This window comes from Oryzias latipes, chromosome 2 (genome assembly GCF_053564925.1).
Source record: "Oryzias latipes strain Hd-rR chromosome 2, Olatipes_Hd-rR_3.1".
Lineage (NCBI taxonomy): Eukaryota > Metazoa > Chordata > Actinopteri > Beloniformes > Adrianichthyidae > Oryzias > Oryzias latipes.
The window spans coordinates 38,435,412-38,452,914 of record NC_136238.1 but is presented as its reverse complement, the minus strand read 5'-3'; the positions used below and the strand labels follow the sequence as shown (position 1 = coordinate 38,452,914).

At 42.1% G+C, this 17,503-nt stretch overlaps 3 protein-coding genes across 10 annotated transcripts in view; 1 reads left to right on the top strand and 2 right to left on the bottom strand.

Annotated features, from left to right (window-relative positions):
- Positions 1–17,503, top strand: part of LOC110014093 (NACHT, LRR and PYD domains-containing protein 12-like) — a 471,367-nt gene that overhangs the window by 378,584 nt on the left and 75,280 nt on the right. The window lies entirely within an intron of this gene.
- LOC105355210 (NACHT, LRR and PYD domains-containing protein 12) overlaps positions 1–17,503 on the bottom strand; it is a 212,952-nt gene that overhangs the window by 175,192 nt on the left and 20,257 nt on the right. The window lies entirely within an intron of this gene.
- Positions 2,825–16,567, bottom strand: LOC111948636 (uncharacterized). The gene is made up of 2 exons (XM_023962473.2): positions 16,013–16,567; positions 2,825–6,538 (listed from the first exon to the last, which is right to left on the bottom strand). The coding sequence occupies exons 1-2, from the start codon at positions 16,158–16,160 to the stop codon at positions 4,935–4,937; spliced, it is 1,752 nt and encodes a 583-aa protein (XP_023818241.1). The 5' UTR covers positions 16,161–16,567; the 3' UTR covers positions 2,825–4,934.

The window sequence follows — 17,503 nt, the reverse complement described above, 5'->3', positions numbered from 1 at the left end:
GACTGGAAGAGACCAATTGTATTTCAGAAATGACGTTTCTTTTTTCCTGACATTTAAGATTTTTTTTCTGTAAAATGACTGTGGGGTCTCTTTTTTAAAATGTATTTTCAAAAGCTTTATGAAACATTTATTCTTGTAAATTTGCTTTTTTTAATTTTGTATTTGTACTCCCATTTGTAACCACTAATTCAATGAGCATTATCAGGATTTCATCTTTTAACCCTTGTGCTATCCTAGGCACTTTAGCATTGGGAGTTGGGTCATCTAGACCCACTAGACAGTGCTCTGAACCTTTTTTTCTTCAATGATTTGTGATCTTCACTGGTGTCCATGGATTACATGAAATCTTTGTCCTACCTTTGTCATGGTAGGGAGAACACGTCAATGTAAGGGTGGGGTCATCTAAGATAGCACAAGGGTTAAGCTGGAGTTTTGTAGGGGGGAGCCTAGCTGGATCACACCCCCTCGTACTTTTGTACTTTCTATTTGGAACTCTAGGGGGGAGGGGTCACTCAGTCCAGTTCTCTGATACAGTAATTGGACGACCACTGAAAAAACACTTACCTTCTCACTAAACTAGGTGATTATCCAGAAGTAGAGGATATGAGAACAAAAAGTTCTGTTCTCCACATTTGACCTATCCCCTGGGGGAGCGGTGAGCTGCAGACACAGCTGCACTCAGGAACCATTTGGTAGTTTGACCCCCAACCCACCCCCTTTAAATTGAGTGCCAAGCAGGGAGGCTTTGGTCTCAATCTTCTAGTCTTTGGTTTGACTTGACTATGGATTCCGGTCTTCCAGTCTCAGGGGGGACACTATACTTCTAAAGGTAAAAATGTGTCTTAATGGACGAGGATGTAGATGTGATGTGATGTGAGAACTTCTGACGTGAGAAACAGAATGTGAAAACTTATTCACCAGGAATCTGCATCTGTGTGTAAAAAATATTCTGCTGTGAACCGACAAATTCCCATTTGCATGTGTTCATTTAGAGTTACAAATTAAAATCTGTGATTACAACTGCTCAGATCTGCTTCTGTGTGTGCGTGAATCTGCGCTCGGACTTCTGACACATTCCTTGCGAAAAACTTCTGTCAAAACTGATCTGTGTCCGCTAATGGAATGAGGAGGGGAGGGTTAGAGGAGGGGGGAGTCAACCAATCAGAGTGCAGGACTCAGAACTTGGTAAAGTTAGAAAGATCTTCACAGATTCAGACTTCCTGTTTCAATAACTCTTCTGATAAACTTTCAAATGTGACAGAGTATCTCAGTCATTTTGTATTAACACAGAGAGTGAAGTACAAATGCATTTCTAAAGAAAAAAAGGATGAAAACAGTCCTCCAAGCAGACGTCAGATTGAAAAGCTCATCAAAGAACACATCCAACTAGCCAATCAGCAAAGCACTGACAAGCTGGACTTGTGCTCTCCTTCAGTGAAGAACCTCCTCCTGCTGCTCCTCCATCTTTAGCTCTGACTTTGGAAGTCTTAGCTCCTCCTCCTCACCATCACTGGGACTGTTGACGTCTTCCAACTCCTCCAGAAAGCTGTTTTCTGATGAAGCTCTAACATCTCCTCCCTGTTGCTGCTTTCAGTCCAAACTCACTCTGTTCATGTCAATTCACTCCAGAGAAAATCCTTTTTCTGGGAAGAATTTGCTCCAAGTTTTCCTCCAACTAAGAATCTGCAAACCCAGATGAGAACTCCCAGCAGGAAAAGAATTCATCTGCAGGAAACTAGAAAAAGGCCTTTTTGTGGGAGGAAACCATTCCAACTCCGTAAAAAACACCAGAAATCCCAACTTTTCCTCCACTTAGCCTGAGTTTGTGCTATCTTAGATGACCCCACGCTTACATTGACGTGTTCTTCCTACCATGACAAAGGTGGAAAGATTTTATGTAATCCATGGACACCAGTGAGGTTCACAAATCATTGGAGAAAAAAGGTTCAGCGCACTGTCTAGTGGGTTTAAATGACCCAACTCCCAATGGTAAAGTCCCTAGGATAGCACAAGGGTTAAATACCTTGGGGTCTTGTTCACCAGTGAGGGAAGAACGGAGCATGAGATTGACAGCCAGATCGGAGCAGCGTCCGTAGTTGTGTGGTCGCTTTATCGGTCAGTTGAGAGCTGAGCCAAAAAGCAAAGCTCTCAATTTACTGATCGATCTTTGTTCCAATACTCACCTTTGGTCATGAGCTGTGGGTCATGACCGAAAGAACGAGGTCCCAAATACAAGCGTCTGAAATGAACTTGCTCCGTAGGGTGGCTAGACGCTCCCGTAGAGATAGGGTGAGAAGCTCGGTCACCTGTGGAGAGCTTGGAGTAGAACCGCTTCTCCTCCATATCGAAAAAGAGGCAGTCGAGGTGGCTAGTCCGGATGCCTCCTGGACGCCTCCCTGGAGAGGTGTTCCGGGTATGTCACACTGAGCGGAGGCCCCAGGGAAGGCCCAGGACACGTGAGATACTACGAATCTCAGTTGGCCTGGGAATGCCTCATGTTCCCGCCAGAGGAGCTGGAGGAAGTGGCCAGGGCGAGGGAAGTCAGGGGATCTCTTCCTAGACTGCTGACCCCGCAACCTGGTCCCAGTTAAGCGGAGGAAGATGGATTGGATTATTGAAAATATGCGTGTTTCATAGTGAAAGCAGTCCTTCATATTTAAAATACCATGCAGACTAAAAATGAACTACATCAACTAATTTAACCTTGAACTTACCCGGGAAAGTCACATACTCTGCTTTTTGGAACAGAGTCCAGCTTTGAAACCAGCAGAGAAGCAACAAACAGCAGAAACCCACACCGTGGGAAAGACTCCACACTTCTGACTAATGTTCACGTCCACTTTATTCTTCACAGATAAGATTGGTACAGAACACTGAGAACCAAACATAACAGAGGAACAGTTCTAATGTCTACTAGAAAACATGAATCACATGAACACCAGACACAAACACCAACACCAGTCTGGTTCTTTATCCACCTCGTCCTTCATACATTTTTAGGAAAATCTTTTCCTCACTAAACTTGGTCTAACAAAACATAAACCGCAGTTACTACTTTTTGTTTAAAATAAAAATCAACTATTCACTGATCCCATAAAAAGTGTCAGAATTAAAGATGTCTACAAAAGCTTTCTAGTGTTGTTATGGTAACACGCACATGAACAACATACTCATCATAAACAACTACCACATTGAATCCGTTCAAGATTTCACTCTAATAATACAAAACAACACATTTCTATTAACTGATACATCTGAAATAGTTCATCTTGCAGAACATTTTACATTTTTTGTCAATGAAAGCAGTAAAACTCAAGTCATCAGCTGTGTTGCAAAGAAGATCGCAGGTTGAACTACCACTTTGCCCGTCCATGTGTCAAAGTGTCATTGGACAAACTGAACCCCACATTAGCCGCGTTTACATGGGCAAAAGTAATCGGAATGAATGCCTGATCGGAAAGAAAATGCGTCATGTAAACGCGCCGTTCGCAATACTCTGCCCCGATCGGACTCGTTCTGATCAGAATTTCTTTCTGATCAAGATAAGTGGGTTATACCGACCGTTTATCCGTTTGTGGAGCATGCAAACGGTCATTCCGATCGTGTGTCACTACTGCTCTGGTTTACATCACGCATAGACGATGTGTCGCTGAGAGAAAGCTTTGGAGCGCATACGGGACCGGCCAGCTGCTCTGCGGACGCCCCGTGAAAAGCGCCGCTCCGCTCTCGCCCAGCTGGCTCTCCCCTCTCTTTCACCCCTCACGAGAGAGATGCGGGGAAGTAGTGCTTCGTGCCCAACGACGCTCACTCGGTCCACTGGCACCCGAGTGAGCAGAACAACCGGATTAATAATTGTGTGTCTGAGGGGGGGGAGGAGGCTTTTTTACGTGTGCGTTTTGTTGTTTTGTTATGAGTGGGAGAATTCAGACTGCGAGCCGTCCCGCCGCTCTGGGTTAGCGACTGCAGGACTCAGGTGGAACCGTGTTCGAACAGAGCTCGGGCCGCTAGCTCACAGAGTGGCTTTGGGGCGGTCTGTGTGAACTTTTCAGAGCAGAAATAAATGTTGAGTGGTGTCACGTGGATTTGTGTTTCCAGTTGTGTCTCAACAAAATAAAGGCTGATGTTATTCCCAGACATTTACGTGCAGCCAAGATGCAGATTGATGCGTTTCTCGCACGGTCCTGGATTTTGTGTCCATCAGGCTAATGATGTTGTTAGACCGTGTTAGCCTGCTCTAACCCTTCTTCCAGTTTAATTCTTCCACAAAAAAAGCACTGACCACACAGATTAAATATAACATTGAGCGAACAGGCTTTTCATAATATTCATAACATTAATAAAAGCACGTTTGGAAGATCGTCTTGTATTACGGAGCTGCTGCACATGCTGTCTGTCTGTGGCAGCGGTTTGTTTACAACGGGACCTAGTTCCTCATCCGGGTGATTTTACACTGCTGCGCATGCCCAAATCATTCATTCCGACCGAAAGTGTGAGCCATGGGAACATTTGTTCTAATCGGAAAAAGGTTTTCTGTGCCCATGTGCACGGGTGAATTTTAACCCGACCATTGATCCGATCAAGATATTCTGCCCATGTAACCACGGCTAGTGATCCTGGTGGTTATATAGGTTATATCATCAGTGTGTGAATGGGTGGGTGGCAGTGAATGTGACTGACTGTTAGGTACTTCTGGCTTTCAAAGAAGGTACATAACTGGTATATCCAAATCGTATATGGCAACATAAAACCAGGGTTTAAAATATTTCAATCTAAAAATCATAATTTCGAATACAATGCTAGTTTCTGTCTTTATGGAAGAAAATATGTACTTTTTCCAAATCTGTCCCTCTTCTGATGTAAACCCCGTGTACAATTTTCTACTCTACGTTTTCCTGAGTTTAAAGTTTTTTTAATAAATCCTTTGTCAGAATGTTTTAATATGTTTTTCTGGTGTGTGTTATCATGTGTGTTTTGAGATGGGACTTTCGATTAAAACATTTGTCACATTCTATACAAGAAAAAGGCTTTTCTCCTGTATGAGTTCTCGTGTGTGTTTTGAGACTAGATGAATCACTAAAACCTTTATTACATTCTTTACAAGAAAAAGGCCTTTCTCCTGTGTGAGTTCTCATGTGTATTTTCAGACTAGATGGCTCACTAAAACTTTTATTACATTGTTTACAAAAAAAAGGCTTCTCTCCTGTATGAGTTCTCATGTGTGTTTTAAGATGAGATGTTTGACTAAAGCTTTTGTCACATTCTTTACAAGAAAAAGGCTTCTCTCCTGTGTGAGTTCTCATGTGTATTTTGAGACTAGATGAATCACTAAAACCTTTATTACATTCTTTACAAGAAAAAGGCCTTTCTCCTGTGTGAGTTCTCATGTGTATTTTCAGACTAGATGGCTCACTAAAACTTTTATTACATTCTTTACAAGAAAAAGGCTTTTCTCCTGTATGAGTTCTCATGTGTGTTTTAAGATGAGATATTTGACTAAAGCTTTTGTCACATTCTATACAAGAAAAAGGCTTCTCTCCTGTGTGAGTTTTCATGTGTTTTTGGAGATCATATAATTGACTAAAACTTTTTTTACATTCTTTACAAGGAAAAGGCTTCTCTCCTGTATGAATTCTCATGTGTCTTTTTAGATGAGATATTTGACTAAAACTTCTATCACATTCTTTACATGATAATCGCTTCTCTCCTGTATGAAATCTTACATCAAAAGGTTTCTTAGCTATTCTTGAGTTTTCACCAGACTTGAAAAAATAAAGTCTTTCCTGTTTTGAAGATACTTTGTGTTTCTTAACCAAATCATCTTTTCTATTACCATCAGAGTCACACTGACTTTCTGACAAGTGAGTGCTGTCCACACTTTGGACATGACTTCTGTCTATTCTCTTCCTCTGATCTCTGATCTGTGAGTCTGTCCCTTTATCTGTAGTTGATGTTGATTCTTCATGTTGGTTTCCTTCTTCATCCTGACTATCAGTTACATTAAAGCTCTGTTGATTGTTTAGATCTGATTCACTTTTTTTATCTTCCTCATTAGTAGGAATCTCCGTCAAGGTATCAGTCTCCTGCTTCAGATCAAGTTGCTCTTCATCCTGACTGATGCAGAGTTCCCCTGGTTCCTCTTTAATGTGTGGTGGTTCTGGTTCTTCCTGCTCCTCTTTAATCTGTGGAGGTTCTAGTTCCTCTTTAATCTTTGGAAGTTGTTGTCCTCCTTGTTCCTCTTCAGTTTGAGGAGGTTCTGGTTCCTCATGTTCCACTCTGAAGTTCCTCTGCTGATTGTTTAGATCTGCTTCCCTTTTTTCATCTTCCTCATTAGTAGGAATCTCCATCAAGGTATCAGTCTCCTGCTTCAGATCAAGCTGAATGTTGTAGAACCCTTCTTGCTCCTCTTTAATCGGTGATGGTTCTGGTTCCTCCGGTTCCTCTTTATAATGCGGAAGGTCCGGTTTCTCCAGTTCAACTCTGAAGTTCCTTTGTCGGTTGGAGAGATCTTCATCTTCAGTCATCCAATGCTGGGGGAGGACTGCAGAAATACAAAATGAGACCCTTTTTTATTTTTTGAAGACTTTGTGTGTTGTTAATATATACCATTAACTCATTTTGTGATCTGCTTCACACTCAACAGTGAAGCAGGCCCATTTGCATTTTATACCCAAAACAGCAAGAAACATCAGGTTTAAATTTAAATTACTAGTGTATTATTCAAGCCGCAAGCGGCGTTGTATGGCCCGCAGGCTCTAACTGCCCCCGCCGCCCACCTGTACACCACTGCTACCCCCCTCTACGCAGCACCGCCGCCCTTACTGCTCACCTTTATCAAGGCTTGTCAAAGATGCATATGCTAATTATGCTAACAATGCTGGACGCTTGAGGATAACGAACAGATTGACATCAGTTATAGACAAATCGGAAAAACTAAACTTTTTGATGTCCTTAGCAAGAGGCTTTTTGATAACCACGCCCAAATTCCTTAAATGTCCATATCCAGTGTTTTTCAATATGTTCAGTACCAGCCATGGATGCATGCATTCAATTTTCACAGAATTCCATTGAAAAACACAAGAGTTATAACGGTGCGCCAGTTTTGCAAGCTTTCCCCGGGCACGCAGTTCAAAATCTACAACTTGTAATTGCAACATTTTTTTCACAGTAGCTTGCCCTTGATGCCAAAGAGTTTACGGGACAATCGCTACAAATTTGTAAAATTTAGTACTGGAGCAACTTTGTGTCCTAAAGTGCTTTTTTTGAAAATTTAAGATGGCGGCCTCTCCTCGAGGTCACAGTGCAACGAAACTCCAGAGGTAGATCTAGACTAACCCTAACCCTAACCCTTCTCAAATTTTGTGAAAATTGCTAGAAAAAAATGTCTTTTTACTATGTTGTAAAAAACGCAAAAATGTCGAAACTGCAAATTTTGGCACAAAATTGCCGCCAAACAAAAGGTTGTTTCGCCATCCTGTAATGATTTCAAAACATACTCTGGATATCGCTGACAAGCATATATTGGTTTCTTTTGAATCTTCTCAAAAAAAGAAATCCATATTTTTTCGTTTCTGCCGAGGTAGCACATTTTTAGCGACGGTTTTTTGCTAATCACGCCCACATTCCTTTATCAATCTTGTTGTATGTTACATCGTTTCGTTCAGCGTGGGCCAGGGTATCGGATATTTCATTTTTCGACATTCCAATAAACCACGTGCAAGCTAGCTAAGATCAAAAGGTTGCGAATTAGCCACGGACACGCCATCCAAAATCTGCAACTTCTACTTCCAACATATGCACAGTACCTTGCAATGAATGCCTGAGAAATTACGAGACAATGGCTAAAAATCTCTGGGACCAATTTTCGTTTGTATCTGGTGCTAAAGGAGCTTTTTTTTTTTCAAAGTGCAAGATGCGAGTCTTTTCCCAAGGTCAAAGGTCAACGACACTTCTGTACTTGCTGCCAGCTCCAGTCTACACAGACTGGAGACTAGAGCTGGCAGCAAGTGTGTGCAATTTTGTGAAAATCCCTCAAACAAAAGTGTCATTTTTCCATATCGTGGAAAAACACAAAATTCAACAATTCTCAGAGTTCGCCACAAAATGGCTGCCAAGCTGTAGGTCGTGTGGCTGTCCCATAATGATTTCAAAACTTCTTTGTGATATCCTCAACACGTGTGTTTTGGTTTTTTTTTGTTTTTTTTTTATTTGTCCTGTCCAACAGCTGGGCAGGCAGATGAGAGCTGAGGGCCTCTTGTGTTGGACATATTTTAGAAGAAGAAGAAGGGAAGAAGAGAGAGGAATGTAAGAGAGAGGGGGGGCGGTTAGGAGGGTGATAATAGGAGGGGAGGGGGGATAAGACAATGATTCAATTCAATTCAATTCAATTTTATTTGTATAGCCCAAAATCACAACAACAGTTGTCTCGATGGGCTTCGAAGTAAAACATGAACTCAAAAGGATCACGAATACAAAGAGTTCAATAGGAAAATACTAAAATGAACTAACAAACTGACTAAGCTATACTGGCATCCCTGCCCTTAGACCCCCCTTCGCGGTAAGGAAAAACTCCCCAAAAAAACGGATTCCGGAAAAAACGAAGAAACCTCAGGGGTGCCCACATGAAGGAGGGATCCTCCCCCAGGACGGACAGGCGATTTACCAGAACTCTTAGAGAAGAATTAACCTATCTAAATCTACAACTACATATATAAAAGTCCAGCAGATGAGCTTCATCCAGCTGTGGTTGGGGGGACAGTCAAAGGCGCGAGTCGAGCCGGAGACAGGAACCACAGCCAGGTGTAGGAGCAGGAGCAGAGACGAGGTACTCGGTCAGGTACAGAGCAGAGACGGGGAGGGGATGAGACCGGGCTTCCCCCAAAACACGCTCTAATTGTCCACAAAACCAACGCCGTTTTCTGGGCACCATCTAGAAAGCCAGCGGTTAAATGATGAAAAGCGGCTGTACATTTCATCACTGACTAAGTTCGGCAGGGGACCAGAGAAAATTACAGTGTCGGACATCGTCTTAGCCAGTTTACACACCGAAGCTACGTTTAACTTAGCCACCTCTGACTGTCTCCGTCGGGCATCATTACCGCCTGCGTGAATCACGACTCGACGGAACCTGGACTTACTCTGAGCTAGGGTTGTGCCGATGGACGATGGTATCGTCCATCGTGATGGGTGACTGACATCCCGATGGAGAGACACCATCGTGATGCCACGCCCCCGCCACGCTGCGAGTCGACACCATAAGCCGCGGTTACATGTGAATAATATCTTGACCGGATCAATGGTCGGATTAGAATCCAAACGTGTACATGGTTCCAGAAAAATGTTTTCAGAATATAAAAAACGTTCACATGGCTCACACTTTTGGTCGGAATAAATCATTCGCACATGCGCAGTAGGGTTTGAAAAACCGGAAGCGGATATCAGTTCCGCCGAGCGGCTATTTTTTTTCTCAAACTTTATTGAATGTAACAATTCAATACAAAACAATGTTGCCGAGCGGCTTTATACATTGATATGTCAGCTCTGTAACAAGACGATCTTCTAAACGTGCTTTTAATAATGTTACGATTATTATGAAACGCCTGTTCGCTCATCGTTTTAATTTTAATCCGTGTGGTCATTGCTTTTTCTGTTGAAAAACGGAGCCGCAAAGAAGCCAGAATTAGCAGTATGCTAACACGGGCTAACAACATTAGCTTTCGGTGGTGCTGCAATCTGCATCTTGGCTGCATTTAAACATGTGGGAATAACATCAGCCTTTATTTAGTCGGGACACGACTCAAAACACAAATCCACGTGATTGTTTGAACGATGTCTAAGGACTGAGCGGCCTTTCTGCTTTGAAGCTCACACCGCCCCAAAGCGCTGTGTGTGTGCTCAAGTTCCTCTGCTCAGACACACACTTTTAGACCCGGTTCTGAGTTCGGTAGCCCGTTCCCCTAGAGCTGCGGAACGGATCGCAGTTCTAAATCTCCCACATACCGCTCATGTAACAAAGCACCCCCCCCCCTTCCCCTCAAACACAAAGCTGTAAGTCCGCGCTCCGCCGGTCCACTTGACTAGTTAAGTGCGGGAGCAAACCATTTCTTTTCTAGTTTGTTTGTTACTTTTCTTGTTAAAGTTATTTCCCTCAGTACTGCGGATGAGTCATTAGTTGGGAAATAAAATAAATAAAGTAATAAAGTAAAATAACGAATAGCAATTATATAAGACCGAAATATTAAAAATAGCCCCCCCCCCCGACGATATCATCCGTCCATCCCGATGGTTGACAGCAAACATCGTCAACGGCCAATTTAAGGGACATCGCCCAACCCTACTCTGAGCTAACATCCTAAGGTTCCCCTCGATGTCACCAACTCTGGCCCCCGGATAACACCTGACTGTAGCCGCTGGGAGCTCCAAGTTTCTAACTTCAGAAGAGCCTATAACCAGAGTTGAGTGATTAGCGGGTGTGTCGCTGAGGGGGGAGAACCTATTACTAACGTGGAGTCTCGGGTGCTCTAAGTTTTTGCGTTTAGCACTATGTTTCCTCCCAACCGGTGCAAACCCCTGACTGTCTCCCGGCTGTTGGGATGGCGCTGGGGTGCTAACTAAGTTAGCCCTGGTAGCGCGGCCCGCGCCACGAGTAACGACCTGGCTAGCCGGCTTAGCTTCCACTGTGCGGAGGCGCGCTTTTAACTGCTCCAGCCTGGCCTCCAAGTCTAACACAAGACTACACTTAACACACCTACCGCTATCTTCACTAAAGGAGGCAGGATCATCACTAAACATATGGCACACGGGGCAGGAGAAAGGGGGAGAGGCGGAAAGAGTGGTGGCCATGCTAGGTTCTAAGCTAAGGCAAGCGGTGTTTAAGTAAAGATAAGTGGTTTATTTAGCAAAATGAGAAAGTGAACAGCAAGCGGTTTAACAGTAGTGTATTCGCTACTAAAAGGTGCTGGATGTGAATATTAACCCAGATAACCCTTAGAGCAGGGGTCACCAACCCTGTGCCCGCGGGCGCCAGTGCGCCTGCGAGCACCTCTTGTGGCGCCCGCAGGGAATGCACCCAAAAAAAAATCTTTTTTTTTTTTATTGAAGCAAATATTCAACAAACAACCACGGCATGTCTGTCAATGACAACAATATCAATTCTGAGATAAAGGTAGACAAAGAAAACCCAAATATGTAAACAAATATAACTTAAAAAATAATCACTAAAAGTAAGGGTCTATTACAAAAGTTTAAATAGATCAAATAAATTACACAATTTCTGGACATTCTTATGATTCATGTAATGTAAAGATTTTGAGAATAGGTTGAGGTGGTTGAGTAATCCATTAATGTGAGGATTAATATTCCTGTCTGTTTTTATTTACATTTATGTTTAAAAAGTTAAAATTAAGTTAAAGTTCTAAAGGTTTAAAAGTTTAGCTTTAGTGTGTTCAATAAATATTTATCTTGTTCGGCTGCAACCTAAAGTCTGTTTTAAAATTAGGCTCCCTCTGCAACTGAGTTTGACCCCCCCCTGTAATACGAGTCTAGAAAATTCATGCATGTTTTTGTGTGTAAAATGAGCAAATAAAAATAGGGCACACAAAAGGAAGTCCTCAAATTGTGTTGTTTGTTTTTTTTTTTGGGGGGGGGGGGGGGGGGGGGGCTAGGAGGTTTTTAGTGGCGCCCTTCATACCACTTGGTGCCCATGAAATAGCCCTCGGTCTCAAAAAGGTTGGTGAACCCGGCCTTAGAGTAAGCAATAGTAGTCATTACGGTACAGTTCAAATGTAGTACAAAAAGGGCGGGGCCTGTCCACACACACACACTCAAATGTTATCAACACACCTGCTCACTGCAAAAATGTCCCCATGTCAACATGTACACAAAACAGTGTTAACACACGCATACTTATGCCTTAAAACCAACTAGTGTGAAATATTTCATTCATTCTATCATGCAAACTATTAGTGCAAAGGTGAGCTAACACCTGTGCTCAGGTGAGTGTTTATGTTCTTCTAAAATGGATGGAGGAATGTGTAAAGAAGGAAGGAGAGTGTCCAGCCATCCCCACACCAAGACCCCCCCAACGCCACACGGGAGCAGGCAGGGAACAACTGCCCCCCAGGCGACCAAATCCGCCACCCAGGCCAGGGCCAGCAGGGCCGCGGCGAGGCCCCCACGTGTGTTTTGGTTTCGTATCTGTATTTTTAAACCATTTTTTTCTGGCCCCATACGTGATTTTCGGCCCATTCCTATTTTTTTTAACGGGATCGCTGTAATGTCATCGTCTTCGGGGGGGACATTAACTTTGTGGATAACTCGTTTTCAATTAAGTGTTTGCACATTTTGGTGACTCTTCGAGCATGCGGCAGGGGTCAAATTTTCACTGAAAGGCGCCAAAATCGTTCCAACTGTAAAAAAACAATATGGTCTTTGCAGTCAGTGACGGCTGCTGCGGGCCATAATAAATAAAACTGTAAGTAGATATACATTTTTATAGTCAAAATGCATATTTGTTGTTGAAATAACCGTACATAAGTTATATCATATTTACTCTGACCTTTTGAACTTTTGACTGTGTGTGTGTGTGTGTGTGTGTGTGTGTGTGTGTATGCGTTAGGGGTGTAACAATACGCTAAAATCTCAATTGGGTTCGATTCAGAGGTTCGTAGGGCTCGGTTCGATACATTTCGGTTCAGTACGGCTGTTTAACAAATCTGCCTGATATGAACTGCTATTTTATGAACTATTATTTTATTGTTATTTATTGTGTGTTTTGCTGTCAGACACCTGAATTTCTCTCTCGGGATATTAATATAGTTTTTATCTATCTATTTTCTGTATTTTTTCGGTACAAAAAAGGCAGTAAAGAATTACTTGCAAAATGCATTTATTGGTTTTATATAAAAATAAATAAAATTGACCCATGTAGGTGATCTGCTTGATAAAATAAGAAAAACTATTAGCTGCCAGGAACCAAGAACTTTGGATAATTAATAGGAGTGTTATGGTACGCGTAGTTGGACCGAACCGTTTCGGTACGGCCATTTCGGTTCGTTTCACGTTCGTTACGTTTTACGTATTTTTTGTTTGTTTATTTTTTCTCCCCAAATGTATTAACTTTGCGCCAAGGCAGAACTATTGTTACTCACGGTATTCCGCCAAGACTCTCAAGTGTGGGAGCGCACAGCGCAAGTGTGTGTGTGAGCGTGCGTTCCGTTCTCCAAAAGAACGAAGCCAGGTTCTATTATCAACCACTCCCAAACAATCCCGAAGGGAGATCCGCCTTCCACGGTCAGAAACGTCACTCCAGTTCGCCAGCTATTAACTAACTGAGGTGACAGTGCGAATGTGACCAGTATCAGCATGGCTAATGCAGACGCAAGGACCCCCCCCCCCCTCCCATCTCTTTACGCTCTCTTGTGTGGGCACACTTTGGCTTTGTTGTCAGCATCAATAAAGGGAAAAGACAATTTGATAACTGGAATGCTGTGTTGACATTGTTACACATAGATAGTGTTTGCCACAGATCTGTTGATGCTCTTAAAACGGCATCACCCGACTGTAACAATCAGGTCTACAAGAAAATAAGGCTACGTTCACACTGCAGGCTGAAACGACCCAATTCCGATCTTTTTGCCCCTATGCGACCCAATTCCGATCTTTTCATGAAAGTCTGAATAACACAGATCCGATCTTTTCAAATACGACCCAGGCCACTTGGGTTTGCCGTCCTGAATCCGAAACGTATTCGATCTTTTCAATTGCGACCACCGTCTGACCGGCCAGGCCACCTTAATCCGAATCGTACGTCATCGATACGCAACAAACGTCATCATTCTGCGTTGAAATAGGCAGGAACGAGAACGTAAACAGCAACCACGGCGGACGATGCTGCAGAGACCCGTCAGTGGAAGGGAAACGATGTCCCCGATTGTATTAATATTTGGGGTGACAGCACTATTCAAACTCCAGGGCTCTTATCGCAACCGGGCGGTTTTTAAAAAAAATTAACAGCTAAATGGCCGAGCGTGGTGTTGAACATTTTCTCGCAAGTACTTTTTTCTTTCTTTCTCCCCTTCCCGACCGTGGTCAGAAGCGCGGGGGACCCAAGGCGGATCCTCCTCCTCCTCCCTGTTCTGACCCATAGATTCTCCAGGATTCTCCGGAATGGGTTAATAAAGAGTCCATAGCATTTATTCTGGGGGAAACCTCCTTTTATTACCGTTGTCCTTCCTCCGTAACACACAACATGAATGCGCGCCAACACTGCCCCCCCCCCCATTCTCTCCCACTGCACGCGCTCTTTTCCTGTCCCTTACACAAACGCGCACGCGCGTGGGCCCAATACATACACATTCCCATTCCACAACAGTGGTTACAGACGATCCCGGCTCCAATGCCTTCTTAAAAATGGGAAGATTGTTATTGTGCTAGCTCCTTTGTGAAAATAAATTTATTAATGAAAAAAGAGCTCCGCTGTTGACAACACTGTGGTTGACATCCATGTTAACGTAAGCTACTTCCGCAAACAACGAGTGACGTCATTCGACGTCCAGTACTCTTCTGCGCATGCGGGTCAACTCTGGGTTGTTTCACGGTCACACTGTAGATCACAAAAGTTCGGATTTACTTGGAAATGTGAACGGTCTAGCAAACAATTCGGATTTTTTTTAAAAATCGGAATTGAGCATTAAGCCCTGCAGTGTGAACGTAGCCTAAATGTGCGAGTTAAAATGTTCTCACGTCTTCATTAGCCAGGCTGATACTGTGGACATGTCACCTCCATCACCTGATTTTTTTGTTATAACTTTATTCTACAAAACGTAAATACAATACAAAACACAATTTAGCAAAGTAAACTTCAAATATGCCAGGGGAGCATACATATTACACCTTCGTCACCCAATAGCTGTTGAACCTGAACTGCAATGATGTTTCTGATCGTGGAAGGCGGATCTTTCAGTTTTTAGGAACAAGATATCAAACTTTAAGACTTTTTAAAATCCTTTTTAAACCCTTATTTCCAAAGTTAAAGTTAAGATTTTTCAAGACCCCCCGGGAACCCTGCTTAAACCCCCTCTCACTGGGGACAGACCCAGCAGCGTCTGGGACAGCAGTCTAAAAACCGGATCACAGAGACGGATGTAGCGTTAAAAGCAGACGCCTTTCAAATAATAAGAGTATGAATGATCTCATGAACCGAGACATGATGAGATCAGTGAAGCTTTCGTAGAACAAATAAACCTCCATGTCTTTAACAATGAAGTAAAGAAAACTTTTGACAGTAGCTCCTCCCACACCCACGGCAGAAGCGGCATGTTTATGAACTCAAGAGGCGCAAGAGGTCAGTGGGGATGTCGCCTACCTATCAACCCGTCTTGAAACATGGACCAAGAAGTTTTTCTAAAATTAAAGTTTAGAAAAAAAAAGACTTTTTAAACTGTAATTTAGTTTTGATAGGGGTGTAACAGTATGCTAAAATCTCAATTTGGTTTGGTGCAGAATTTCATAGGGCTCGATTTACAAAAAAGGCAGCAAAAAATGTCTTGCAAAATGCATTTAGGTGATCTGTTATTTAAAAGAATACAACTATTTGCTGTCAGGAACCAAAAGCTTTGGATACGTAACACTGGCCTGAAAAGAAAAACACATTTTAACTTGCACTTTTTTTTCTTGTAGACCTGATTTTTACAGTCAAGTGACGCCGGTTTAACTGTGTTAACAGATTGGATGTATTATCTGTGGCAGACGCTATCTTCCTGTAACAATAAAATGTGGAAACACAGCATTCCACTTATCCAATTGTCTTTTCCTTTCATCCAAAGAAATCCACACAGGAGAGAGTAAACGCCGTGCCGTTCAAACGTGAATCATGGTGGTTCGTTCAAAACTGATTTCCCATCATGCCTGTTTACATACAATCCTAAAATAGCAGCGACATCAGAGCTATCCAGCCGCACAGATAGCAGACAAACAAAGACGTTCATGATCTATTTGTCTGCAGCAGTGAACGTACCAACTATGTGTAGCTGAAGCTGCGGGTTCCAGCTGCTATCCAGCAGTCTGCGCTGACGACAGAGCTCCTCCTCGTTCTGGATCTGGATGGTTCCTTCAGCAGCAGAAAGTTGTTCTCTGACAGAACCTTGCTGAGGTTCTGAAGACATGGTTCCTGCTCCGATCTTCAGCTCCAACTCCCACAAACACCGCCGTCCTCTTCACTGCAGCTCCGATCGATCATCTGCTAGTCTCACAATCACAGCAATCCACGTTGTCTTTCCGTTCAACACTGCTTCACTCATTTACGACACTTTGGAAAATGCTGAGAGTTCCCACACGAACCACGTATCGTCCTTTCTGTCCAAAAACCTCACAAACGTCCCAACAAAACACCACCGACCTCTTAACAAAAGCTAACGCTGCTAGCCTGCCAACAAGCTAACGCTGCTAGCGCCTCTCGCTGTTTACTTCCGGGTCACGTGCAGAAACTTTATTTAAAAAGAAACGTATAAACTGCTTAACTGGATCTCAGAATGGTTCAAAACGCTTTCAGTATTTTTCAAAAACAGTTTTAATTCATGAACTAACAAAGAAAAGAAAATTTACAAGGAAAAACCCGTTTTGAGCAAACTATTAGAGCTGGTGTGACGTCATCACACTGTGACTAATTATAGTCTTCAGATTTGACTCCAAAACGCATCTCAGACTAACTAGACTTAAACACATTTGTTTAAGCTTTTCTTAACTATAGTAATGGATGAAGGAATCTGAAAAAAGAAGTAAGTTACAAAGAAAGGCAATAATTGTGAAATAATGAATAAAGTGGAAAAAACAAAAGAGAAGTTTATTCGATTTCAATACGTATTAAATTCCCATGAAAAGTATTTAAAAAAGGACATTTAACAAATAAAATCAAAGATTTTTCACTGTTTTTCTGTTTCTATTTCTTCAATAAAGACTTGTTCAATAAAAAAACAGTTTGAAAAAGAAAAAAAATATCAGTTGATCTAAGGTTGAGATGAAATAAACTATTATATTCAGTTTAACTGTGTGATAAATATTATATTACATCCAGTTTACATCAAAATATCAATGATACCTCTTTTTATTTGAAGAATGTCTTTTTAGAGGTTTAAGAGTTATAATGTCTAATATTATGTAATATTAAATTGAGTTCTATCTAATAATAAACAAATTATTTATTTGTTGTATTGTCCTTGCAGGGATGACTGTAATGTTGGAGCCAAAATATGCTCTAATATGTTTATTAGTATGAGGTTGAAGGCTGAAAAGGATGAGTTATTAGTTAGTTAAAAATATAGTAAAATATAATGAAAAGCAGAATAAAGTAAAAACAAATACCAAATGCTTTTGTGAGTCTGGTGTTTGTTACAACTGAACCAAGAAAGTGTCTGGAGTTTCCTTTCATTTGTTTCTACTTTATGTTTCTATTGAGTCCATTTATCTAAAAGAAAACCTTCCAAAACTTGATCAACCAAATATCAAATCC

Coding starts and splice junctions, on each gene's coding strand:
- LOC111948636 (XM_023962473.2), bottom strand. CDS start 16,160: ATGTCTTCAGAACCTCAGCAAGGTTCTGTCAGAGAACAACTTTCTGCT. Junction 6,539..16,012: donor GCTTCAGCTACACATAGTTG/GTACGTTCACTG, acceptor GTATTTCTGCAG/TCCTCCCCCAGCATTGGATG.